The following is a 26,634-nucleotide window of genomic DNA, read 5'->3' on the forward strand; positions in this document are numbered from 1 at the left end:
TCCTTTAGGGTAGAAATAATTCTTTTTTTCTTCATGAGGCAAACCCCTCAAAGGCCTGGATCGCGGCGACGTATGTTTTGTTATGCAAATTGGAATGCTTACTTACCGCGAGGCTGCTGAATTCACCGTAACCCAGGAGAAACAAACCTATAGGCATAACAGTGCAAAGAAATCCGTTAACAGACTCGTTATTTCGAAAGGTCCATGTCAAGAAAAGGAAAAAAAAAAACCACCCAACAAGAAATCCGTTGTGTCGATCTCCCTCTTACATTTTCAAGAGTCTGGAGACTCTCGGGTCACCGAAAATGTGTCCACCATGAGGCGGTTGGATCCCAGAGCGAAAAGGCCCCAAGTCTCCTCTCAGGCCACTGTAGCCCGAGTTCCAGGGAGACAACCAGGTGAAAAACACTGCATGCAAAGCTGACAGCAGAATGCCTGGAGCTGCCGAGGCAGGCTTCCAGGGTCAGACACGCAGCTACCCTATGGGGATGGAATGCACTCTATGTTCCCACACAACCAACCCCTCATACGTGTGACTTTAGGTGACTCTGGGCAAGTCACTTCACTTCTCTGGGCCTCAGTTCCCTCGTCTGCAAGACGGGGATCAAGACTACGAGCCCCAAGTGGGACAACCTGATCACCGCGAATCCATCCCAGGGCTTAGAACAGTGCTTGGCACATAGCGCTTAACAAATGCCATCATCATCATTACTGTTAAATGTGTGGAGATGGGCTGAGAAATGTGCGTCTGGTTCTCCCTAGACACACACATGCGCCCCACCCTTAGGTGGACGTTTAAACAGATACTTTGAAACAATAAGTTATAACTTATAAACAACAAGTTCTTATTGTTCTCTCCATCACCTGTGCTCCGCCTCCCTCCTTGGTTGGGAAGAGGGGCGACAATCTGGGGTTTTCTGGTATGAAAATCAATCCTGGTTTCCTCCTCCCCCCTGGGCTTCCCCCAAGAGCAGCAACATCTCCACTGAAACCCCGGCAGATTTCTCTCCCCCACCCCGATTTAAACCCCGGGAGTGACCCACCAACTCCAGAGAAACGAACCCCCTGAATGGCAAGAAGGTCTTTATTTTATTTTGCTAATGAGGTGCACATCCCCTTGACTCTATTTATCTTGATGATGTGGTCTTCTTTTTGTTTTGTTCTGTTTGGCTCTGCTGTCTGTCTCCCCCGGTTACACTGTGAGCCAGTCGTTGGGCAGGGACGGTCTCTATCTGTTGCCGAATTGTACATTCCAAGCGCTTAGTACAGTGCTCTGCACATAGTAAGCGCTCAATAAATACTATCGAACGAATGGATAAAAGAAATCACCAGTCTCCCGAGCCACACGGCCAACGGGGACGGCGACCTCCAGGCCCTAAAGTGGGATGGGGATTCTCACCTGATATTTATTAAGGGTGGGGGGGGGGTGTTCCTCTTTTTTTTTTTTTTAGAAAAAAACCCTCCTCTCTTTCTTGCTTTTTTTTTTCTTTTCCATTTTCAGACGTTAAATTCTTTTGCAAACATTCATGCCCGAGGAAGGCTGGAACCAACCCGAGCCGCCTGAACCGGTCGGACAGGTAAGGAGGGTTGTTGACACCGTTATGTTGGCAGGGCGCATGCTCCCTCCCAAGTTTCCTGGTGCATTTTCTATTCCACCTTATGAAAGTTTTTTTTTCTTTTTTCTTTTCCCTCCTCCCCCCCGATGCGGGCTCGGCGGCCGTTTAAGAAATAAGAGAGGAGCCGGCGGGCGAGGCCGGTCCTGGGGGGGGGGGGGCGGGGGGGAGAAGGCCGGTGGAGGGAGGAGGAGGAGGAGGGCGGTTGCCCGACGGCTCGGCCCGGGTGCCCGCCATGCCCAAAGCGTTCCTGGTGAAGAGGAGGAGCCCCGCCGCCGCCCTCCGCAGCTGGCAGGGGCTGCCCGACGAGGAGAGAGCCGACACCTACGTCCCAGGTCAGCCCCGTGCCCGCCGGGTGCCCCCGGGCCGGGGGAGGGGGCTGCCAAGGCCGGGTGGGCACGGGATGGGCAGAGACCCCCCACCCCCCGGGGCTCCCGGGCTTGGCGCTCTGCCCGGGGCCCGGGCGGGGAGCGGTGGAGGAGGGAGGCCCCGCCCCGAGGGCCAAATGTGCCTGCCAAGCCCGCACCCCACCCGCTGCCCGCGCCCGCCCAGCTGCTTGCACCAGCCTCGGTGCCCCCTGCCGCCCGCCGGGCCCGCTCCCGCCCCTGTGCCCGCTCCCGCCCAGCCTGCCGCCCGCCCAGGTGCCCGCACCGACCCCGGTGCCCGCTTTTGCCCAGCTGCTTGCACCCCACCCGGTGCCCGCTCCCGCCCTGCCTGCCACCCGCCCGGGTGCCCGCCCCCGCCCCTGGGCCCGCTCCCGCCCGCCCAGGTGCCTGCCCCAGCCCCGGTGCCCCCACCCGCCCAGGTGCCCGCATCCCGCCCAGCCTGCCGCCCGCCCAGGTGCCCGCACCAGCCCCTGTACCCGCTCCTGCCTGTCCTGCCACCCGCCCAGGTGCCCGCATCCCACCCGGTGCCCGCTCCCGCCCAGCCTGCCGCCCGCTCAGGTGCCCGCACCAGCCCCTGTGCCCGCTCCTGCCTATCCTGCCAGCCGCCCAGGTGCCCGCATCCCACCCGGTGCCCGCTCCCGCCCAGCCTGCCGCCCGCCCAGGTGCCCGCAACCCACCCGGTGCCCGCTCCTGCTTATCCTGCCACCCGCCCGGGTGCCCGCACCCCAGCCGGTGCCCTCTCCCGCCCAGCCTGCCACCCGCTCAGGTGCCCTCCCCGGTGCCCGCTCCCCGCGTTGTCTGACGTCCTGTCCCCGGCCTGCCCCCCTCCGCAGTCAGCCTGCCCTGTGCCATCCACGACGGACCCCAGGACGGTGCCCAGGACGGACCCCAGGATGGCCCCAGCCACCCCAGCAGCGGCCCCGGCCCGCAGCCCCGCTCCACCCACGGCAGCCTTGGCAGCAGCAGCCTTGGCAGCAGCAGCCTTGGCAGCAGCAGCAGCAGCAGCAGCAGCAGCAGCTCGTCCCTGCAGGAGCCCGAAGGCGGGGACCTGCCCCCCTCGCAGCCGGGACCCCCGGGGTCCCCGAGAACCGCCGCCCCCGTCCTGCACCTCACCGTCAAACGCCCCGCCGCCAGGTCCAAAATTAAGGTAGGGTGCCCCTTCCCCGCCCCTCTCACCCTACACTCCGGGCCTGGGCCTCAGAAGGGCCTGGGTTCCAATCCCGACCCCGCCGCATGTCCGCTGTGGGGCCTAGGGCAAGTCACTTCACCGCCCTGGACCCCACTTACCTCATCTGGAAAACGGGGGCAGGGACTGGGTCCAACCCGATTTGCTTGTGTCTACCCGGAGCTTGTACAGTGCTTGGCACATAGTAACTGCTTAACGGATATTATTATTATTACTGTTATTCTATCCCCACACCTTGCGCTGCCTTGTCTCATTCATTCATTCATGCATTCAGTCGAGTTTACTGAGCGCTTACTAAGCTATACTAAGCGCTTGGACCGTACAGTTCGGCAACAGAGACAATCCCTATCCGACAACGGGCTCCCTATCCTGCCCCCACATTGCCCCCCCGGCAGTGACATCCTACCCCCGCGTCCCGCTGGGTCCCCACGTCGTTTTCCACCTGTGACATCCCACCCCCGCATCCCGTCACATCCCCCCATCCTGTCCCCACATCAACCCCCTGCTGTGACATCCCACTCACGCACCCCCACCGTTTCCCCCACCCGTCCTGTCCTCACCTTGGTCCCCAGCTGTGACATCCCAACCCCACATCCCGCCATTTCCCCCCCATCCTGTCCTCATGTCATCCCCCGGCGGTGACATCCTACCCCTACACTCCGTGGCGCCCTCCGGCAGTGACATTGTACCCCACGTGTCCTTGCCCACCACCCGGCCCCTATGTCTCAACCCCCCAGCGGTGACATCCTATCCCACACCCCACCTGGCCCCCAGGTGTCCCCCCAATGGCAATACCCTCCCCACACCCTTCCGCGACTGTCCGGGAACCTGCCCGCCACCGGGCCGACTGCGTACCCGACTGTGGGTGCAGGCCAGCAGCCACTTCCTGCAGGATGGCAACGGTAGCCTGTGCCTTCGGGGCGGCCACACCGGCTCCCTCCCCGCTTTATTGCTTCAGGACCCGGCTCCACACCAGACGGGTGTCTCTGCGGACCAGATCTTCGGAGGGAACTCTGTGGCTGCCAACCTTTTTCCCCGGGAGAGGGGAGAGGGCGAAGGGGAAACAGAGTGCCACTCAGCGTATTCATTTAGCAATTCAGCAAGTGCAAAAGCTATGGGACTATGTAGATACACAAACAAATGATCTCTCTGCCACTTGCTGATTTTGAATGATAGAAATTGGGATTAAATGCTTCTACATGAAGGGCTATGGAAAGTAGGGTTTGTGAGGCTTCCTAAGGTTGTATTCGGAATCATAAGCAATCCTTAGTATTTCTAGAGAGGGTGTCTTTGCATGCCAATGGGAAGGCTGGGACTCTCCCTGGGATCATTTGGTTATTGGACTGGTGGTGACACATTCTGGGGCCCAGGGCGACATCATGCTCGCTTAGAGAAGCAGCGTGGCCTAGTGGCAAGAGCACGGGCTTGGGAGCGAGAGGACATGAGTTCTAATCCCAGCCCCGCCACTTGTCTGCTGTGTGGCCTTGGTCAAGTCACTTCTCTTCTCTGGGCCTCAGTTACCTTATGTGTGCCAACCTGATGACTTTGTATCTACCCCAGCGCTTAGAACAGTGCTGGACACATAGTAAGCGCTTAACAAATACCCTAATTGTTATTATTTTAGCAATAATACAATATTATTACAATATACAATACTGAGGTTGCTTCTCCCTCCTCACTTTTCCTCAGTGATCGGAGACCCCGTGGGACGGTCTGAACATACTAAGTCAGGAGGCCTTTACAATCTCCAGCACCCAGCCCAAGGACTTCAAGTTTAGTATGTTCAAACCTTCCCACGGGGAAGGACCAAAGAGGGCAAAGAGGTTTGATTTTACAAAATCTGGGAGTCAACCAGTCAGTGAAGATGGGAAATCCTGAGGTAGGACCCTCAGTAGATCACGTGCTGAGGAGCAATTCTGGGAACCCAAAAACGATCCTGGAGGGGATAGATAGTCGTAGAGCCAGTCGAGGTGGGGCTATGAAGGATTTGACATCGGAAGCATCGCTCAATCATTCCATCGTGTATATTGAGTGCTTATTGTGTGCAGAGCACTGTTGGAAGAATATAACGGAGTTATAAGTCATGTTCCTTGAGCTTACAGTCTAGAAGGAGAGACTGACATTAATATCAGTCAATCAATCATATTTATTGAGCATTTATTACGGGCTGAGCACTGTACTAAGCACTTCGGAGAACACACCGTAATGGAATTGGTAGACATGTTCTCTGCTCACAGCGAGCTTACAGTCTACAGGAGGTGGACATGAAAATAAATTGCAGACAGGTACATAAGTGTTGTGGTGCTGATATGGGGGTGAATAAAGGGTACAGATCCCAGGTGCAAGGGTGACCCAAAAGGGAAGAGTAAGCAAAACAAAGACTTAGTTGAGAAAGACCTCTTGGAAGGCTTCGGAAGGTGGGTAGAGTGATGGTCTGTCGGATATGAAGGGGGAGGCAGGTCCAACCCAGAACCAGAACGTGGGTAACAGTGCTTAAGCACTTAGTACAGTGCGTTGCACATAGCAAGCATTCAGTAAATACGATTGAATGAAGAGATTGGCATCAGGATAGATGAGATGGAGGTACTGTGAGTAGGTTGGCTTTAGAGGAGCAAAGTGAGGGGGCTGGCTGTAGTAGGAAATCAGGGAGGATAGATAAGCAGGGCGAGGTGACTGAATGCTTTAAAACCAATGGTAAGGGGTTTCTGTTTGATGCAGAGGTGGATGGGCAACCACTGGTTTCTTGAGGAATGGGGAAATATGGACTGAATGTATTTTTGAAAAACTGATTCGGGAAGCAGAATGAAATACAGACTGGAGCGGGGAGAGACAGAAGGCAGAGAGGTCAGAGAGGAGGCTGATGCAGTAGTCAAGGTGGGATAGGATAAGTACTTGGATCAACATAGAAGCTGTTTGGATGGAGAGGAAAGGGCAGATTTTAGCGATGTTGTGAAGGTGGAACCGACAGGATTTGGTGACAGATTCAATACGTGGACCGGATGATAAGAGAAATATTGAGGCTAATGCCAAGGTTACAGGCTTGGGAGACAGGGAGGATGGTGGTGCTGTCCGCGGTGATGGGAAAGTCGGGGGAGGACGCTGTTTGGATGGGAAGATGGGGAGTTCTGTTTTGGACGTGTTAAGTTAGGAGGCCTGGCAGGATTTCCAAGTAGAGATGTCCTGAAGGTGGGAAGAAATATGAAATGAAACGGCAGAGAAGGATAAAGAATGGGGCCGTAGATGTAGATTTGGAAATCATCCACATAGGGATGGTAGTTGAAGCCATGGGAACGAATCAGTTTTCCGGGGGGAGTAGATGGAGAATGGGAGGGGACCCATCACTGAGCCTTGAGGGACTCCCATAGTTGGGGGTGGGAGGCAGAAGAGGAGCCCACGAAAGAGACTGAGAAGTCAGAGAGGTAGGAGGAGAACCAGAAGAGGACAGGGTTAGTGAGGCCAAGGTCAGATAACATTTCCAGGGGAAGGGGATGGTCCACGGTGTCAAAGGCAGCTGAGAGTTCAAGGAGGACTAGGATGGAGTCAGAGGATCTGGGTTCTAGTCCCGTCTCCACCACTTCCCTGTTGTGGAACCTTGGGCAAGTCACATAACTTCTCTGTGCTTCAGTTCCCTCATCTGCAAAATGGGGATTCGATAGCTGTTCTCCCTCCTGGTAGACTTCAAGCCCTATCCGATGATTTAGCCCAGCACTTAGTTATGGTGGGTACATGATTAACAAATGCCATTTTTATTAGCCATTGGATTTGGCAAGAAGATCACCGGTAACCTTTGATAGGGGTCTTTTGGTTTGCCGTAGCACTGTCTCGGAGAAGCAGCGTTTCCTCTCCAGCTGTGCGTGATACCTGCACTGCTTCACACCAGTGGTTTGAAAAATTGCGCTTATTCTAATAAATCTGATTGCAGTGCCCCGGAGATCTTGCCACTGAGGCCTTCCCAATTCCCCTTTCTCCTCCTCAAAAGGTGACAGTGTGTCATCTGTTTTATGGTTCGTGAGGTGAGGAAACTGGAAGAAACAGCAAGAGATTGAGCTCCGTTGTAAAAATAGGATCAAGGTCCTGCCATTGATACTGTTTCATACCTTTGGCTGCTGCTTTAGTCTAGGGTTCTTCCTAGGGCTCTGACTGAAGGCTGGCGGGGAGAAAATTGGACGTGGGCGACAGCAGAAAACAGAGCTGGAAAGCCGTGAGGTGGTCTGGCCACGATAGTGATAGAATCCTAAATCCGTTTTTGCAATAAGGTTCAATACCTCGGAGACTGTCGTTTTATGGCTTGTGTAAGATATTCCTGTGCATGCAGGTAGCTTGTGGCTTTTTCAGCTTGGAGGTTAGCTGCTTTACAGGGTGGTTGCTGTTTCTGCATATAGGCTTTCCCTGCACTGGTCCTGAATGTGCTCTGGGGACCCCTTTCGCATCTTCCGCCTTGTCTTGTGGTCTGGACTTGAGAACAGCCAACCGAGACCTCAGCACAGTCTAAGCATCATGCGTGGAACGCTCTGGGGCTAAGAGAGGGTAGGCCTCCAGACAGAGTGGGAGGTTGTGAGCGGTTTGGGCCTGATTCCAAGAGGCACTTGTCCAGAAAGGAAGAGTTTCCGGTCTGCGCCCCTGCCGTGGAGGGCCCGTCTCAGAGTGGTGACGGGGACTTAGTTTCTTCCTCTGCCAGGTGGGCTCTGGCTGTGATGTGCCAGTGGCATGATGAAGTCCAGGGCTGCCATGAAATTCCTCTTTGTTTCAACTGGCCAGAAGTTCACTACTCTCTCCTGCTGCCAAGGAGCGGGAGGTTGGAGAGGCTGGAGCAAAAGGGTAGGACTATATCCCAGAACATTCCCAGGTGCCCTTTTTCTTGGGGTAGAGAAGAGAGGGAAAGAAAATGCAGGAAGTTCTCTTCTAATGCGGGGGTTACATTCATAAAGGAAAAACCACATTGCAGTATAACCATTGTTTCACTGAAATTAGTGAGTTTAGGGGGTTCAGGGTACAATGACACCACCGTGATTGATATTTTTCAATACAAATTCCTATATTGTAGTTATGTCCACCTCTAGTTGGTTTGTATCCTTGCGCTACTCATTGTAATTTTACTGGATTTCTTTGTGTTTATGCAACTTCACACTATTTGATTGTAAAGTGGCAGAAATACCAAGTTTCATGTTGTGATACAATACAGTAAGGCTGAATCAGAGGCTGGGAAACCTAGCACCTCCATGCCTTGACTGATGCTACTGCATTGATCAGTGAATGAATCAATCCATCGATGGTTTTTGAGCACCTACTGAGTGAAAAAAACTTTTTTAAGTGCTTGGGAAAGAACAACAGAAGCAAGAACACAGGAACCCTAACCACAGGGATTTACAATTTAATGGAAGAGACAGGCATACAGAATACAGATGTACAGAATTTGCAAATAGCTGGAGCAGGAGGAAGAACAAGGATAGACTAGATAGGAGAGCAAATATGTCAGGATGAGCTATCAGATCAAATAAACAAATATTCAGTTGAATATGATAATAATAATGATAATTGTGGAATTTATTAAGCTCCTTGTGGGCAGGGAATGTGTCCCAATTCTGTTATCTTGTACTCTCCCAAGCGCTTATTACAGTGCTCTGCACATAGTAAGCACTAAATAAATACCACTGATTAAGCACTTATTCTATACCAAGTACTGTTCTAATCGTTAAGGTAGATATAAGATAATCAGGTCGGACACAGTCCCTGTCCCACATGGGGCTCACAGGCAAGGTAGGAGGGAGAACAGGCATTGAATCTCTATTTTACAGATGAGGAAACTGAGGCACGGATAAGTGAAGTGACTTGCCTAAAGTCACACAGCAGGCAAGCGGCAGAGCTGGGATTAGAACTCAGGTCCTCCGACTCCCAGGACCGAGCTTTGTCAATGGGCCACACTGTTTTCCTGTGAATATACTATACTGCATATGTAAGTATCGAAGATGGGTGTAAATAATGTAAATAAGCATACACGCACCTCTTACTTCCTCCAAAAAACTATTTGTGCCAATTTATGTAGTTGTACCAGAACAGGCTCATGGGAAGAGTGCTCCCTAATTCTCCCATGAAATTAAATCCAGAATATGTAACAGAAACACTCTCTAGACGAACTGGCTGTGGCTGAGACTGGTTGCTCACCCCCTTCTTCGCTCTGCTTCGTGGAATGTCAACCTCCGCCCGCCCCGCTGCAAATCCCAGCTCCAAAAGTTCTGTCCCTGGAAATCCCCAGAAGCACCACTTTAGGCTGCAGCATTAAAATAATTTGCTGGCGGGATGGGCAGAGGTAATTAGGGCTGTTAAAGGAAACTCCCATCCCCTCATCCCTTGTGAGGAGAGACATTTGATTGGTTCAGTGAACGGTAAGTAGATGGACCAAAGAGGTGCAGAGGATTCAAGGGCCACTTAGACAGCGAGAAAAGCTGCATTAAAGTGCTCAGCTTGTCCTAGTCCCGAGCCATGTCCCCTGGTTTATGAGATTTCACAGAGGTTGGTGAAAACGGGATTTCTTTAAGGAGAGTTATTCTAAGACCAGGCGACAATTTCCTCCTTGAAGAGGCAGGGAGGGACTGAACAGTTTAGCAGTGAAGAACCAGGAGAAAATACTACAGGGACGAGAGGCATCAATAAATGAATCCTTTTGATTTTGTTTCATTCGGCTTCAGTGCACCTCTTTCTGGGACTCCACTTCTTCTGTCCTCTCTACTTCCACCTACTCAAACACACAACATTGTGCCAGCAAATGAAAACTACTGTGCTTTCCGGCGGGGCAGAGGTGGACTCATTCTTGGCATGGCCAGAGTCACCTCTAACATAGCCTGGATTTCCTGAAGCGTTTTGAGATTCCTTCTTTTGCTTCTGTTTCTTTTAAAAATAGCAATTTATCTGAGGGAAAAACAAGCAGACTATCACAACTTCCTATACAGGTATTTAGGCAGGAGAAATTATTTTGATGCATGACTAGTGAGATTGCCTGGTCTTTGCCCAGGTTAGATTAGCTGCTGTGTTTTTCTTCCTTCTTGCTTTTACCGCACCTTTTCCTTTCTTCTATTCCTACAAGTGTGCAAGAAGTTTTATCTCAGGGACAGTCTCATGGTTACAATCTCACCGTCTGCAGTGGCATCATCACTGAACAGAAGGACGACCGTAGCCTTCCTGTAGTTAGTTCTCTTCTTGTCCCTCTCCTCCTCTTCTGCTACCATCATCCTTTCCCCTGTTTTCCTGAATTCTTCTGTTGGTCAGCCTTTTCCCTCTCTCATTTACTCGGTTCTGCTAATTTACCCATCTCTTTTCCCCTGTGCTCCCATCTTTCTACACTCTCTGCCTTAATTGGGTCTGCTTGATGCCTCATTCCATTTTCCCAACACTCAATAGAGTGCTTTGCGCATAGTAAGGACTCAGTAAATACCACTGATGGATTATCCTTTTCAGACTCCTTTTGTTTGCCACTCTGTGTTTCTCTAAGTCTGTCACTGGATCCTGGGATCTTTTGTCCCCCTTGCCGTTCCTTTGCCTTCTGTTATTTCCACTGCCTTGCAGTCCCTTCCTCTCTTTCCCTTTTTCCGACCGAGCAGGCCACTCTCCTCTATCATTCCATCAGTGGTATTCATTGAATGCTTATTGTGAACGGGGCGCTGTACTGAGGGCTTGAGAGAGTACAGTAAATTGGAGTTGGTAGCTTCTGGCATTTCACCACAGAGCCTCTGAATCACTTCAATTAATCAGTCGATTGTACTACTGTGTGCAGAGCACTGTATTAAGTGCTTGGGGGAGTTCAACATAACAGAGTTAGTAAGCACATTCCCTGCTCACAACGAGTTTGCAGCCTAGAGGGGGAACCCCACTTCTCTCCCCAGTGGCTTTTGAAGGTAAAGGGAACTTGCCAGGGAATTCACCCGCGTGAAAGTGTGTGTGTGTGTGTGGGGGGGTACTTCTGTAAGAGCAGCAAGAGCAGCAGGATTAGAATCTCCCCTGCTTACCCTGGGCCTTCTTAGCTACACTCCCACTCCTGCAGGAAACACTCCAGCAATGGTGACGGCCATTAGTGCTGGTGGTGATGGAGGGCAGGAGGTGAAGGAAGATGTTGTTCTCAGGGCCTCAGCAGAGAGGAGAACACATTCCCTTCCATCGCTGTTGGGAAGTGCGTGGCTTGCTTAGGCAGGTCAGCAGCTCCTCTTTTACCAGGCCCCACCAGTGGCCGGGGTACTGGCTCTCTGTGAGCCCAAGGCTAGTCCACTTCTGTGGGAACCTGGGATTTGGCTTGGATATGACCCACTTGGAGCTTCCCTGGAGGATTATCTCCCTCCAGCGGGAGGCTTGTTGAACTGGGAGAGGTTTTGGCAGACCTCTGGCCTCAAGAATCCCAAGGTATGTCAGAGAAATTCTCGGCTCATTATCCAAACTACCCAGTCTTGCCCTCTTCTAGCCTCATCTCCTGCCATGGGTTGGGATCCCTGTTTTGTACACTCAATGGCCTGCTTTACTCTGAACTCCATATAATGATTTCCTGAGCTTGCCAAATGAAGACCACAATTCCCTTCTCTCCCGAGGTTATTTCCCAGGGATGATACATGGGAAATGAGTTGAAACAAATTTAGGGTCCTCGGTTGAGGGATGAACCTCCCCAAAGAACCCTTAGCAGGACCAGGCCTGTCCCAAACTAAAACTGTTGGTGTAGAAGCGGCCCTCCTGGGTGCAGCAAGGAGTCAGTCAGTAGCCGAGCCCAGTTTGAATCTGCTTCTCCTTTGCTGTGGCCCAACTCAGCTTAACATACTCCTGAGGAAAGTACGTGAAGCTCCAGCCCCCGCGTGGTGCTACTGTGTTACTCAGTAAATGCCAGTATAACTGCACTTAAAGCCACTTTCAAGCATCTGATTTTGGGGAGCTGGCGATTTTTCTGGCATGAAGTCAGTCTTCTCCTCCCAGCCCCGCTTAAGGTCAAAAGCATCCAAGGTGAACGGTGTGGTTCCATGGGAAACTTGCCTTTTCTTATTCCCTCTCTGGGTGACATTGATTTAGTCACCTCTTCTTTTTCTTGTCCTGAGGTTCTCCAGCTGCCAATGGGGCTAATGCCGTTAGCCTCCTCCCTCCCTCCTTCCCTCCATCTTTCCCTCCTTCTCTAGCTCCCTCCCTCTCTCCTTCTTTCCCTTATCCCTCTCACCACCCCAGGGTGTTGATTGGATAAATGAAATCACACAAAGGTCAGGTTCAGAGCCATCTTTCCCCTTCTCAAGACTGGTCCACCCCAGTAATCCGGCCCTTGAAATTGATTTAATGAGTATCTGGTGTGAGGATCAGTTGCAAAAGTTTTTTTAATAGAAGTTTGACAGGTAAGGGATCCGAGGGAAAGCTTTGAAGTTAAATGCCCATTGGTGCTCTCCTTCAGCTCTGAGGGCTATTGTAAGTCAGAGCGGTAGAAAGACAATAGTGCGTTTGTTTATGCTGGGGAGGTTCTGTTTTTAAGAGGAGCTAACATCTTAATGTGTTTTAAAATGAAAGCTGAGATTTTGTAGAAAACAGGGCAGCTGGAGGGAGAGCTCTCTGGAATTGGCCGTAGCTCGTACCGTTCGGTGTCTGGAAGTCAATTAACCTGGTTGAGAAATAGTGTGGCACCATAGGTAGAGCACAGGCCTCGAGTCAGATGGATCTGGGTTTTAATCCCTGCTCTGCCACTTGTCTGCTGTGTGACCTAGGGCAAGTCATTTCATTTCTCTGTGCCTCAGTTATCTCATCTGTAAAATGGGTGTAAAACTGTGAGGGCCCCCCCCCCCCACGTGGGACATAGACCGTGTCTAACCTGATTAGCTTGTATCTCCTCCAGCACTTAGTACACATTGTAAGCACTTTAACAAATACCATAAAAAAACAAAAAAACCTGCCATACTCCCCATTTGCTATCTGAATTGACTTAATACTCTTGTTATTGTTTGGACATTTTTTCATAAATGTGAATGAATAGCCAAACCAAGACCCTTGGGGGTGTTGGGCCACTTTTTTCAGATCGGCTGATGTGTGAATTGTGGTGGCCTAGGAAACTTCAGGAGCCCAGAAGTGAGTTACTGGCCCTGGAGAGCTTGGGCCTGTGTGAGCTAAATCCCAGTTTTTCTCTTGCGAAATGGAGATAATTATACTTGTCCTCTGGTAGATATGCTGAGAAAATTATTATAGTAACCTAGGGGTAGTGGGATGAAAGGAAGGTGCTTTATAGATGTAATCTACCACACTGCCTCCATCCTAGAGATCAGAGAGAAAGAGAAAGAGCTGACTCTCCAGGCTGCTGGGAGACCTTGGGTTTCTGCTGGGCGAATGTCGAGGGATCAGGGCCTGTGCTGAGGGCTTGCTCCTCATGTGAATGGACTTTTAACTTTTTCCCAGGCCTCACTCCATTCAAATCTAGGAGGGGTCAGTTTTTTGAGACATCTAGCCAGTTTTGACAATCAGAATGAAACCGTAAATGGGGACACAGTAACTAAGCATGATATTTGAGAATCAGGATTCACCAAATTAAAGAATCTTTTCCAAAGAGTAAAATCCCTAAGATGGTGCGGTTGGCTACTTCAGTAAGAGTTGGCTCGGAACCAGAGCTGGAAGGAAGACGGGGAACCAGCCTGAACTCAGCTAGGGTGAAAGAAGAAGCCCTGGAATGGGCATTCCAGAGTGGCGCAGGTTTGGCTGGCTGGCAGTGCAGGGGCCCATGTGGGTGGGACTCTGTCTCCTTCAGTCCCTGGCAGTTTTGGGTTTGAGGGTGAAGCCCTGAGGAATAGCTGCAAACCCCTCCCCTTTCAGTCACTTCACTTCACTTCTCTGGGTCTCAGTTACCTCTTCTGTACAATGGGGATTCAGAGTGTGAGCCCCATGTGGGACAGGGACCGTGTCCAACCTGATTAACCTGTATCTACCCCTGTGCTTAGAACAGTGCTTGGCACATAGTAATTGCTTAAGTTCCATAATTGCTAAGGATTAGTCCTGAAGAAGGGAGAGAGGGAGAGAAACACATCGTGCCCTTTTTAGATCTGGGGCAGTGATAGGAACTGAGATGGGAGCAGCAGCTGTCGGCAGCTGGGGGATAAAGTTTGGTTCTCAGTGTGGTTCAAAGACTAGCCGGGTTGATTTCCAGGCTACCCTGACCAACCTAAAGTGCTGAGTGTCCCCACTAGGTCCTGGGTTAAACCGTGCCAGTATAAACCTTCTCTGAGCAAGGTGAGAGGGGCTGAACCCCCATGATGTCTAGGAGAGGGTCAGTTAGCGGTGTTTAGTGAGCGCTCATTGAGCAGAGGACTGTACTAACCTGTGGGGGGACATAAACGAAGAATGAGACCTAATTTCTACCTTGGGAAACTTAAAAATGTAACGGCAGTGGCAAGATAAACCCATGTACCCAAACAGGCAGGTGGGCATGAAGGGTCAGCAACAGACCATCCATGGGAGTATAAACCACTGAAATACAGGGGCACATTTGGAGTAATGAATGGGGTTCTTCTGGAGTGGGGTTATCTGCGATGGTGCCGGTAGTTAGATAGGCCAGAGGGGAGGACAAAAGCCAGGATGGAGAGGAAGATGAGGGCAGTCAGATATGAAGCGGCCAGTCAAAGGAGAGCCTGGATGTTTGGAATTTTTGCACTGGGCAGACACAGTAGCCCGGGAGCCAACCCTGGTAGGGTGATGGGGGCCACTGCCTTCATGCCCCGCCCCTTGAAGCTGACACCTCTGTCTGTAGACTTTGGAGAATGGGAGTCAGCTGATTAGTTCGGTGCTGAACTAACCCTTGTGGCCTCATGGAAAGAGCACAGGACTGGGAGTCAGGAGAATCGCGAGACCTGAGTTCTATTTCCAACTCTGTCGCTTGCTGGGAGGCCTCTGACAAGTCTCTTAACTTTTCTGTGCCTCAGTTCCTTTGTCTGTGAAAGGAAGATTCAATCCTTTTCCCCTCCCCCTGAGACTGTGACTGTTTTCTATCTGATTCGTTCTGTTTCGATCTGATCTAGCCTCTACCCCACCTTCTGGAACAGTGCTTGGCACATTGTAAGCCCTTAGCAAATACCTACAATTATTATCATTACTACTAGTGCTCCCAGAAGTGATTCTTGCTTCCCCACTTATGGTGCACTGGTGAGCGAGACTGGAAGGAAAGCGATCACCAACTAGGCTATTTAAGAAATCCAAGTAGTAAGGCCTGGACTAGGGCAACGGCTGTGGAAATGTCGTTGAGATAGGACTGAGGAAGAATTAGCAGGGCTAAGTGTCAGATTGCAGGTAGGGGGTAAATGAGAGAGAGAAGAATGAGAGATAACAACAAGATAACAGGGGCATAAAAGATAGTGGGGTTATTGAGAGCAAAAGGGAAATGCAAAGAAAGTAGCAATTTAGGTAGAAGGAGGAGCAGCTCAGTTTGTGACCCATCAAGTATGAGGCAGAAAGGTAGCAGGAAAAACAGGACTGGAGAGAAATTTTGAGGTGCTGTAGACACACACACAAATACACACTCTCTTTCTCTCCCCCTCTCTTTCTCTGTCTCCCTCTCTCCTCCTGCTTCCTGTACTCTCCTGGCTTCTACCATGGCTATTTGCCCCACTTGTTTTACGGAGGCAGTGGCTTCTTGGTTGGCTGCTGCCTCTGCTGGCTTTTCATGGATATTTCTGGAATAGCCACCCTGATGCAGTTCCAGCCCTTCCAGAAACTACTTAGAAAGGGTGCAGAAGCCACTATGATGATGAGATCCATGAGAGCAGTAGAGGGGTCAGAAGCTGGGCACCCCTCTCCACTCCCGCGTGCCGCTTACTGGGCCACGGTGGCTGTGGCTGTCCTAGCTCCTCTCACCACCCAGCCAAAAGTGCCACTTGAAGCAATTTTCCATTCATTTTGGGGGCGAGGGGGTAGGACCTCAAATCTTGTGATCTTCCCTCTTCATTCTGGGTGGTTGGTCTCTTTAACAGGCAGAGGCACTGAAACCATGCATGCAGAGAATCCCCCTCTGACAGTGAATATAAAGGAAAGGGCCTGGGACTGAGCGAGAGCACGGGAAGAGGAGGAGTGGTCAGAGACATAAAGGGAGAAGAGCCAGAGGAGTTCACGGTCCTAGTGCCAGGGCAGAGATACAGGAGACTTGCCCCCTTCCTCCCTTCCACCCACCTCTCCTGACCTGAGAAGAGGACTTTACCGTCAGTCAGTCAGGGGTATTGCTGAGGGCTCAAGGTGTACAGAGCACTCTACTGAGTACTTACCTATCCATTTTAAGAGACAGATATAGATGGGTTGTCCCCTTTGGGGAAAGCAGAGCCGAGGAGGACAAGGATGTAGGGTCAAAGGATGGGTTGGCTGCAGAGGAACCAGGACTAGAATGCAGGCCTTTAGACCCTCTGCATTAATCAGTGGTATTAATTGAACACTTATTATGTTGTACTAAGCACTTGGGAGAGTACAGTATGACAAAGTCCTTGTCCATAAGGAATTTAGAGTCTAGAGGCCCCATTTTGATTCTCTTCCCTGGGGAACTTTGGTCAGATGGTCACGGACCTGGTTTGAGGCCCTTTTCCCCGATTCTGAGTATAGAGACCGTGTCTCCTGAAAGAGGTACAATTGTGTCTTTCCCGCTGTTCTACTTCTATACCCTTTTGGTGTGACTGAGGGACAGGAGTCAGAAAACATTACCTGGTCCCCATTCCTAGTTGGGTTCTATTGCCCCTGGGAATATCTGTCTAATGTTTTTAGACAATAATTAATGATAATAATAATAATTGTGGTATTTGTTAAACACGATGTGCCAGGCACTGTACTAAGCACTGAGGTGGATACAAGCAAATTGGGTTGGACACAGTCCCTGTCCCACATGGGACTCACATTCTTAATCCCCATTTGACAGATGAGGTAACTGAGGCACAGAGAAGTGAAGCGACTTGCCTTAAGGTCACACAGCTGACTGGCGGAGCTGAAACCTCTTACAGTTGGAGCTCAAGTCTTTTGGGATCTTCTCAAAAGCCATAGGCAAGCCGTGCCTCTCGTGGGCGTTACTGTTTACTTCAGGATTTCTCGGTATTCTTTTGGAGTGACTTCTTATTATCTCAGCATCTGCTAACCAAGAGTTTCCCTCCACATCTCAGTTCACAACAGGCACTTGCAGCGAGGCGATGATCTACAACTGCGAACTATGTGGCAAGGGCTTCCGTCTCCAGCGCATGCTCAACCGTCACCTGAAGTGCCACAACCAGGTGAAAAGGCATTTGTGCACCTTCTGTGGGAAAGGATTCAATGATACCTTTGACCTGAAAAGACATGTCCGGACTCATACAGGTAAGAATGGACCTCTTTTCTAGGTACTCTGATGCTGTTTTCTCACCTAGAGATTCTGACACTCTCCCCCCCAGGCTTTACAGAACCCATTTGGAGTACACGCTGCTCTTGTACTTCCCTTGAGTAGGAAATAGCTCTAAATGGCACTAGTTCTCTCAATAGCATTTTTGAGGATGTGACAGACTCGAACCTTCTTTAAGTGGCATTGCAGTCTGTGAGAAGCAGCTTGGTGTAGCGGATAGAGCGTGGGCCTGGGAGTCAGAAGGTCATGGGTTCTAATTCTGGCTCCACCCCTCCAGTTGGGCTCCAACGTTTAGAGGTTTCAGCTCCACTAGTCTGCTCTGTGACCTTGGGCAAGTCACTTTGCTTCTCTGGACCTCGGTTACCTACTCTGTAAACTAGGGATTGAGACTGTGAACCCCACGTGGGACAGGGACTGTGTCCAACTCGATTTTCTTGTATCCACCCCACCACTTAGTATAGTGCCTGGCACATAGTAAGTGCTTAAGAAATACTATCATCATCATCATTGAGAAGGGGATAGGAGAGCTGGGTTCCGTCTCTAACTCTGGAGTTCCAGGGTCTGAAGTCGTGGAACCAGACTGCAGTTCCCCAGAGAGCCATGAATTAGTAGGGTTCCAGGCCGAAGCCAATGGATTTGAGCCACACCAACCTGCCTTAGAATCGCAGGAGAGAGTTAGCAATTAAACAATGAATTCAGCTGTCCATTTTCGTCGCCCAGCGAGTCATTTCTCCTCAAACAGTCTTCAGCTAGAACCCTGGAAATTAACATGTCTCTGAACATTTCTAAAAGTGAAGTAGAAGTCCTCATATTTTATTTTCTGGCACATTCTGACTTAAAAGTCCTAGAAGTTTGGGGTGGCAGTCATTTGATCTCGGTCTTCCCCAGTTTTGATGGGCATCTCTAGGAGGTGACATGAGGCCAAAGGATCTGAAACTAGAACAGCGCTTTTGGCAACTTGGGTGTTCACGATACATCTTCACCCCATGCAGTCTGCAGAAGGGAATTCCACACCCTCCAAATTAGAGGACTGCTGATTCATTATCGCCTTGACAGCATGATGATAAATCATCAAAATCCAAATGGGGAGCAAACCAGAATTGTATAATTGTCACGCAAGCCCGACTGACGGTGCTGGCGTCTCCGGGTGTAAATGACGGCCCAGCCCCAGACAAGTCACATAACCACGGGACCTGGGACCCGCATGGAGGAATTGATGATGCGGTGCTATCGGTTTGCACAGTGCCACTTGCCCTCTCTGGTCCCCGTTGGCCATGAATGAAACAAGCGGGTAGGCAGGCAGCGGTGCAGCAACACATTGCAAAAGGCACCCGAAAATTCCTGGTGCCAACCCCATTTCCGGAGCCTACTTCTGGAGCTGTGCCATCGTACCACGTGCCAGGGAGCTACCGTGGTAGCTGCTGCAGTCTTCATTGCCCGAGTTAGCTGATGATTTTCAGTACTCCTTCTGTTCCTGCCCATCATTATTATTATTATAATTGCTAAGCACTTACTGGGCGCTAAGCACTCTTCTAAACACTGGGGGAAATACCAGTTAATCAGATTGGACACAGTCCCCATCCCGAAAGAGGCTTAATCCCCATTTTACAGAGGAGGGAACTGAGGCACAGAGAAGTGAAGTGACTTGTCTAAGGTCACACAGCAGACACGTGGCAGAGCCAGGATTAGAATCCAGATCCTTCTGACTCCCAGGCCCATGCTCCATCAGGTGGTCTTTTCTCGGAAACTTTCGCCAGTATACCCTCCGCAGGCAGCTCTAGGCTGTTTCACCTTTCCTCCGTGGTAAATGGAGGTGAGGGGAAAGAGTTACCAAGAAAAACTGACCGCCTTCTCTGAACCCAGCTAGGCTTCAGGTGAGGTCTCAGATTCAGAAATTGAGTTGCGTGACTCCAGGCGGGGCAGTGATTTACTATCCGATGCAGAGCGGTTCTTGCTTCTTGAACAGTTTTTGACTTTTGACCGTTTGTTGTGATACCAACCCTGAAGCCTGTGGATGAGATGAAGATTGAGTTACTGGCATTTCTGCTACTAAGTGGGACTGAAGGCTGCTCAGTGGAAGAGCAGTGGCAGGGCAGTGGCCGGAGGCGGCAGAGCGGCAATGGCGTCGGAGCCGCAGTAGCGGCGGGGGAAGTGGGGTAGCGGTGTGGCTTTGGGCGGTGCCATAGAAATGGCCTCGTGGTGGACTCCTGCAAAACGTTGCCAGCGATGTCCCCGCACGCTCCGCTCCTCTGCCGCCCACCTCCTCGCCGTCCCTCGGTCTCGCCTATCCCGCCGTCGACCCCTGGGTCACGTCCTCCCGCGGTCCTGGAACGCCCTCCCTCCTCACCTCCGCCAAACTGATTCTCTTTCCCTCTTCAAAACCTTACTTAAAAATCACCTCCTCCAAGAGGCCTTCCCAGACTGAGCTCCTCTTCCCCCTCTACTCCCTCTGCCATCCCCCCTTTACCTCTCCGCAGCTAAAGCCTCATTTTCCCCTTTTCCCTCTGCTCCTCCACCTCTCCCCTCCCATCCCCACAGCACTGTACTCGTCCACTCAACTGTATATATTTTCGTTACCCTATTTATTTTGTTAATGAATTGTACATCGCCTCGATTCTATTTAGTTGCCATTGTTTTTACGAGATGTTCTTCCCCTTGACGCTGTTTAGTGCCATTGTTCTTGTCTGTCCGTCTCCCCCGATTAGACTGTAAGCCCGTCAAACGGCAGGGACTGTCTCTATCTGTTGCCGACTTGTTCATCCCAAGCGCTTAGTACAGTGCTCTGCACATAGTAAGCGCTCAATAAATACTATTGAATGAATGAATGAATGTCATCACGCCACACCGCGTGTGCCGGCTCCATAACATAGCGACGTCGCACGAAACAGGAGCGGGTGGGGAATTTTTTCGTCGGAGCCGACCCAGGCGTCACTCCAGACCCAGAATTCCCAGCCTTCACGTTCCCACCTCTGACTGCTCAACCCCCTGCCTGTGTTTCATCACCTCCACTGGGGCCCTGGCGAGCCGATTCCTTCTTTTTGCCACCTAGAAGCCAGGAATCCTTTCTTTGCTTCACTTGTCATGCATTTCACTTTCCTGAAGCATGCCACAGATATAAATGATAACCCCAATTAGCACCTATTGCTCTTACCTTGGAAGGAAGTAGAAACAAAGAGAAACTCATGCAGAAACAGTACGTTCCATCCTTGCCTCTTACAATTTGAAGAATCAATTGAGTAGGAACAGGGGAACTGGTCTTGGGACATTGAGTGTCTGGAGAGAAGGAGGTGCGGCTTGGGGACGCAGCAGAAGCCAAGTCCTCTCGAGTTCTGATCTGGGCTGAGTCAGGCCTGTTCCTCCTGGAGTTCCAAGTAAATTTCAGCACTTTTTTATGCTCAAATCTCCTCTACTGCAAAATGAAATTAATAGTAGTTTTTGTCCCATAAGGCAAGGTATGAGTTAACTCTTGCCTATTTTTTAAAAGACGAAAGAGATCAGGTGAATCCAGTGTGGCTAAATTTTCATAATCCATTTTAGCAGGGAACAAGGGGAGTGTAGCTAATGAAATCCTCAGATAATTCAAAGGCTGCATTTTAGCCATTATCACAACCTTCTCTGCTCCCGCACAACCCCTCCTTCTGCTTCAAAGCCATGCCCCATTTCAGGAGTGTAGTAAACAATCAGTCGTATTTACTGAGCACTTACTTTGTGCAGAGAAATGAAATAAGCACTTGGGAAAGTTCAGTACTGTTGAACTCTGTGGCTCTGTGTGGGTAATTTGGGCCAGAGCCTGGTGGCCCAAGGGCCAGTTGGGGCTTTCTTTGATGCTTGGGGAGCAGCAGTGACTGTCCAGTGAACTTTGGTCTCTGGCCTGAGCATGTGCCTGATAGCCAGAGGGCCTGGGTTCTAATCTTAGCTCCACTGCGTGCCTGCTGTGTCATCTTGGGCAAGTCACTTCACTTTTTTTATGGTACTCGCTGAGTTCTTACTATGTGCCAAGCACTGTGCTAAGCCCTGGGGTAGATACAAATTAATCAGGTTTAGACACAGTCCCTGTCCCACATGAGGCTCACATGAGGAAGTAAGATTTAATCCCCATTTTACAAAAGAGGTGACCGAGGCACAGAGAAGTTAAGTGACTTGCCCAAGTTCACACAGCAGGCATGTGGCAGAGCCAGGATTAGAACTCAGGTGCTCTGGATCCCGGGCTCATGATCTTTCCTCCAGGCCCTGCTGCTTCACTTCTCTGTGCCTTGGTTTTCTAATTCATAAAATGGGGATCTGATACCTATTCCCCCTCCTACTTATCCTGTGAATCTCATGTGGGACAGGGATTGTATCCAACCTGTTTAACTTGTATCTCCTTCAGCACTTAGAAGAGTGCTTGACACATAATAAGAGCTTAACAAATGTTATTATTATTATTATCTCTAATCCTTTTTATCAGAATCTGTCATTTTCTGGTGCATATGGAGACCTTTTATCAAATGTCAGTAACTGTAATAACTTCCTTTAGTTTAAAGGGCAGCCAGAAATACAGAGTTGTTGTTTCATTTTCTTTCTTTTAAAACAATGAAGTGGTGTCCCTCATCCCTATAAAAAGAGAGAAGACTTGCATAAATGAAAATAAAAATGAGTGCTAAGATAAAGAAGATTTGAGTCTCCTCTATCTTAGTAAATTAAGATGTCACAAAAAACGGTCCGGACAGTTTTTATTGATTTCTACATTTGTATTTTTGAATTTGAATTTTGAAACTGGTTCTTGAACCAATCATTTAATTAAAATGTTTTCCAGACTTTGACATTCATAAATTATTTGACCTCATAAATATTTGAAATAGCTCTGAGTCCACCCTGAAATGGCCACCCACTCCCCGAGGGACCCTGGTGACTCGGTCCTCCGCAAGACGACTCACTAGGATTGTCCAGGCTCCCTGCAGGGCAGGACCCTGGCAGTTGTCCCGATCATCACATCCTAGGGATAGTTCTGCCTCCTCCCTGGTGGCTCTCTGGCTTTGTTTATAAAATAGTAAGGAATAATCAATCAGTAATATTGAGCGATCACTGTATGCAGAGCACTGGACTACAGGACAGTGGAATAGAGTTGGTAGATCTGATCCCGGCCTCCAAGGCGCTTACTGTCTAGAAGGGGAGACACTGCCACTTCAGACCCTCTTCCACATGAGATCTTATCTTCTGTAGCAGTTCTGAACAAATCTTACGCACCCCATTTTGTAAGTAGTTACCTATTCCCTTTATGGAACTACTTTTCCTGTACATAACCCCTCTTCCTTCTTCTTTCTCGCTGTAAATTGTCTGAGTGTCTGTGACCCCACTAGATTGTAAGCTCCTCCAGGCCAGGAATCATGTCGACTAACCTTTCTGCACTCTCCTAAACACTTTCAAAAGTGCTCTGCACAGAGTAGGTGGCCAAAAATTTTATTGGTCGATTGATTTTTACCGTTGGCAGAGACGCCGCAGGGAGTCTGTAGCGGGAGTTAGGTTGCCTCTGGCCTTTGGGAGAAAAGCATTTCTAGAAACTGGATACTTCTGGAGTCAGGGAATAAACTTGACTGTTGCCTACCAAGAAGCCAGCCTTCTTGTTGAAGCACAAGAATGCTTCCAGAGGTGCTGTTCTGACTTGGAAAGATAATTACTATCATCTCAGGCAATTAACCTACCTGGGAGCCTTTCTGTGTTTGAAGTCATAATGGGAAAAATGCAGTAACCTTAAATACCAGGCTTGATCCTGAGTCCATATGCCTGAGATGAAAATCTTCAAGCCCTCTCAGATCACCCAGTTGGAAATATGCCCTGAGAGCCTGTAGAAGCCTAAGATAACCATGTGTGCACACACATAAACAGACCCACATGCTCACCCAGCCCATACACATAGGCACACATCTATATATGCAGGTCCTCTAAGAGCATATTACGTATCCATAATCTATTTATATTGATGTCTGTCTTCTCCTCTAGACAGTAAACTCATTGTGGCCAGGGAACGTGTCTACCAACTCTATTATATTGTACTCTCCCAAGCGGTTAGTACTGTGCTCTGCACATAGTAAGCACTCAGTAAATACAATTTTTGGTTGACTGATTGGGTGGATGGGGTAAAAAAGCCAGTTTCCACAGGCTGGTTTTATACTATCAGCCACCCAAGCTGCCTCTGTCACTGCTGCCCCAGACATGCTTTTTAGTTTGGGGACTTTATCTCCTAATCACTTTTTTTGGTGGATTCTTAAGGATTGGGGAAGGTGTAGGGGAGGAGAGTCCTTGCTTATGGAACTGTCCTGCTTTTTCCCTCCTCCACCTCAAAAGCCAGCCTGGATGGATAGATGGATGGATGGATGGATGGATGGATGGATGGATGGATGGATGGATGGATGGATGGATGGAAGGATGGATGACCCTTACATTATAGGGTCCTTAGGTTTGCTGGTCACTTACAGCAGCAAGAAGCCGGTAGCCTAGTGAAAAGAACATGGACCTGGGAGTCAGGAAACTGCTGTGTGACCTTGGGCAAGTCACTTCACTTTTCTGAGCCTCAGTTTCTTCATCTGCAAAGTGGTCAAATACCTATTCTCTCCCTCCCCCTTAGACTGTGAGCCCCACATGGGACAGAGACTGTGTCCAATCTGGTTATCCTGTATCTACGCCTGTGCTTGGCACACAGTAAGCATTTAACAAATACCACAGAGATTATGATTCCCCTGTGGATCCCTTGCCCCGCCCCCCCACCCTAGACCAACCCAGGCTGCTTGTGGATCATGCACATAGTTGTGCTGTCCCTCTCCCTGACAGACCAATTGAACTTCTGCCCGGACCCACCTTGCAGCCCCACATGTACACATGTGAATGTACAGATCCACAAGAAGCAGTGTGGCCTAGTGGAAAGAGCACAGGCCTGGGAGTTAGAGGACTTGGGTTTTCATCCCCACTTTGCCAGTCGTATGCTGGGTGACCTGCAAGTCACTTAACTACTCTGAGCCTCAGTTTCTCAACTGTGAAATGGGGATTAAATACCTGTTCTCCCTCCTACTTAGACTATGAGCCCCAGGTGGGACAGGGACTATGTCCGACCTAATTAACTTGTACCTATCCCAGTGCTAAGAACAGTATTTGACACATAGTAAGCCCTCAACAAATACCATAAAAAAAAAAGAAATGTCTATCTCCTCTAGACTGTAAACTCCTTGTGAGCAGGAAATGGGTCCACCAACTCTGTTCTATTGTACTCTCCCAAGCACTCAGTACAGTGCTCTGCAGTCAGCACTCAATGAGTACAATCAATCGAGTGACCGATCGTGACCCTACCTGGGTTTCAGCTAAGTGGTTTTTGCTCTCGGTACCGCAGGTATCCGTCCTTACAAATGCGAGATCTGCAACAAAGCTTTCACGCAGCGCTGCTCTCTGGAGTCTCACCTGAAAAAGATCCATGGGGTGCAGCAGCAGTACGCCTACAAGCAGCGGCGGGACAAGCTGTACGTCTGTGAGGACTGTGGCTACACGGGCCCCACCCAGGAGGACTTATACTTACACGTGAGTGCCGTCCACCCGGGCAGCGCCTTCCTGAAAAAGACTTCCAAGAAGCTCGCTGCCATTTTACAAACCAAGCTGACTTCTGTCCTGCAGAGGAACGCCAAGCTGAACGAGGAGAACGAATGAGGGGCGTGTGACCGACGGCCCCCAGTTCACGTGGCGGCCGAATCCGATCTGGTTCAGTGAGGGCGGTATTTATTAACGGTGTGGCGTTATGTGCTAGGTGCTGGGACCGGGCCGGGATAATCGGATTCAGCCACAGTTGCTGAGCCGCATGGGGATGACGGTCTGAGAGGCGGGGAGACTGGGAAGTTGGGGAAACTGAGACACAAAAAGGTTAAGCGACTTCCCCAGGGTCCCACTACAGGGCAGTGGTAAGAGATGGGACTTGGACTCACCTCACCCGAGTTCTAGGCCCACGGTCTCTTCCTCAGGCAATGCTGCCTTCTCTCCTTCCCTCTCCCCCACCTCCCTTTTTATTTTTTTAAATTAAGGCATGGCTTGGTTCCAGTTTAGTGGCCTGTTTCCCCTTCCGAAATCAAGTTGCAGTGCAAGATTGTGAGCCCCATGGGGGACAGGGACTACTTCTGATGTGATTATTTGATATCTCCGGCAGTGCTTAGCATATAATAAGCACTAAATAGTTACCCTAAGTGGAGAGGCTACGATCCAGGAGAGAGATGACTTCTTGGATGGGGACGTCACAACTGACTGCAGTCGTGACTGTAAAAGTAGATGTTTTATCCAGTTGCCACAGTTGTACAGACTTTTTCGAAGACTGGAAATGAGATTTAAGGTGTCGTTAAAGGTAACCCCCTTTTTTATTCCCTCGACCCCGGGTGTGGGTGCCTTAAAATAAATTAGCTTCATTACGATTTTAACCAACCAAACAAGATGGTGTTTGTTAATGAACAATAAAGTTTACAGAAATATTTTAAGTAAATAGAATATCCCTAATATTTTTTTTTCAAAGAGCTATGATACCGTTTCCTTCTGTGGTCAAAATCCGGCTTCTTGATTTATCACTGAGTGGTTCATCCATGGGATTCTGGAGACGTAAACTGGACCAAAGAGGTCAAAGGAGAGTGAAAGTGCCAACAGAATCAGGGCAGCTCTCCTACCCACCTAGTCACAATGACGACGATGCTCTGCTGGCTTGAGATCGAAAATCAGCTGTTCAATCAGGCAGTTCAATAGAATAAAGTCAGACATCTGACCCTTGATGCTTTGCAGTGAAATCACTGCAAATGTCTGTTTCATTCACCTTGATTGGAATTTACTAACCAGAGATGGATAAGGTTTGGTGCCGGGGGGCGGGGAATTCAGTGGGGAATAGGTGTCTCAAGAGCTATTTACTTCTAGATTATGAGTATACTCTAAGTTACTAGTTCAAGCCATTGTATTTATGGAGCATCTGTGTGCAGAGCGCTGTACTAAGCACTTGGGAGAGAACAGTAGAATTAGTAGAGCCTTGAGGATTTTCCAGTATTTCCATAGAAACTGTTTCTAGGTGTTTGAGACTAAAGCAGGGTGGGTTTTATGCCTTATCCTGCATGCTAATGCTTGGAAATATAC

At 49.8% G+C, this 26,634-nt stretch overlaps 1 protein-coding gene across 2 annotated transcripts in view; it reads left to right on the forward strand.

Moving 5' to 3' along the window:
• The first annotated feature begins 1,791 nt into the window (after nt 1-1,791).
• The window catches only part of OVOL2 (ovo like zinc finger 2), a 32,045-nt gene continuing 7,202 nt past the window's right edge, over nt 1,792-26,634 (forward strand). The window contains exons 1-4 of one of the 2 annotated variants that reach the window (XM_029072201.2): nt 1,792-1,948; nt 2,833-3,146; nt 17,303-17,492; nt 24,875-25,059. In XM_029072201.2, the coding sequence (XP_028928034.1) occupies nt 1,849-1,948; nt 2,833-3,146; nt 17,303-17,492; nt 24,875-25,059 (789 nt within the window). In that variant the 5' untranslated portion in view covers nt 1,792-1,848. Of the gene's footprint in view, nt 1,949-2,832; nt 3,147-17,302; nt 17,493-24,874; nt 26,008-26,634 lie in introns of those variants that run through there. The other variant, XM_029072202.2, reaches the window with a different exon arrangement.

Source organism: Ornithorhynchus anatinus, chromosome 9 (assembly GCF_004115215.2).
Source record: "Ornithorhynchus anatinus isolate Pmale09 chromosome 9, mOrnAna1.pri.v4, whole genome shotgun sequence".
In the NCBI taxonomy this organism is placed as follows: domain Eukaryota; kingdom Metazoa; phylum Chordata; class Mammalia; order Monotremata; family Ornithorhynchidae; genus Ornithorhynchus; species Ornithorhynchus anatinus.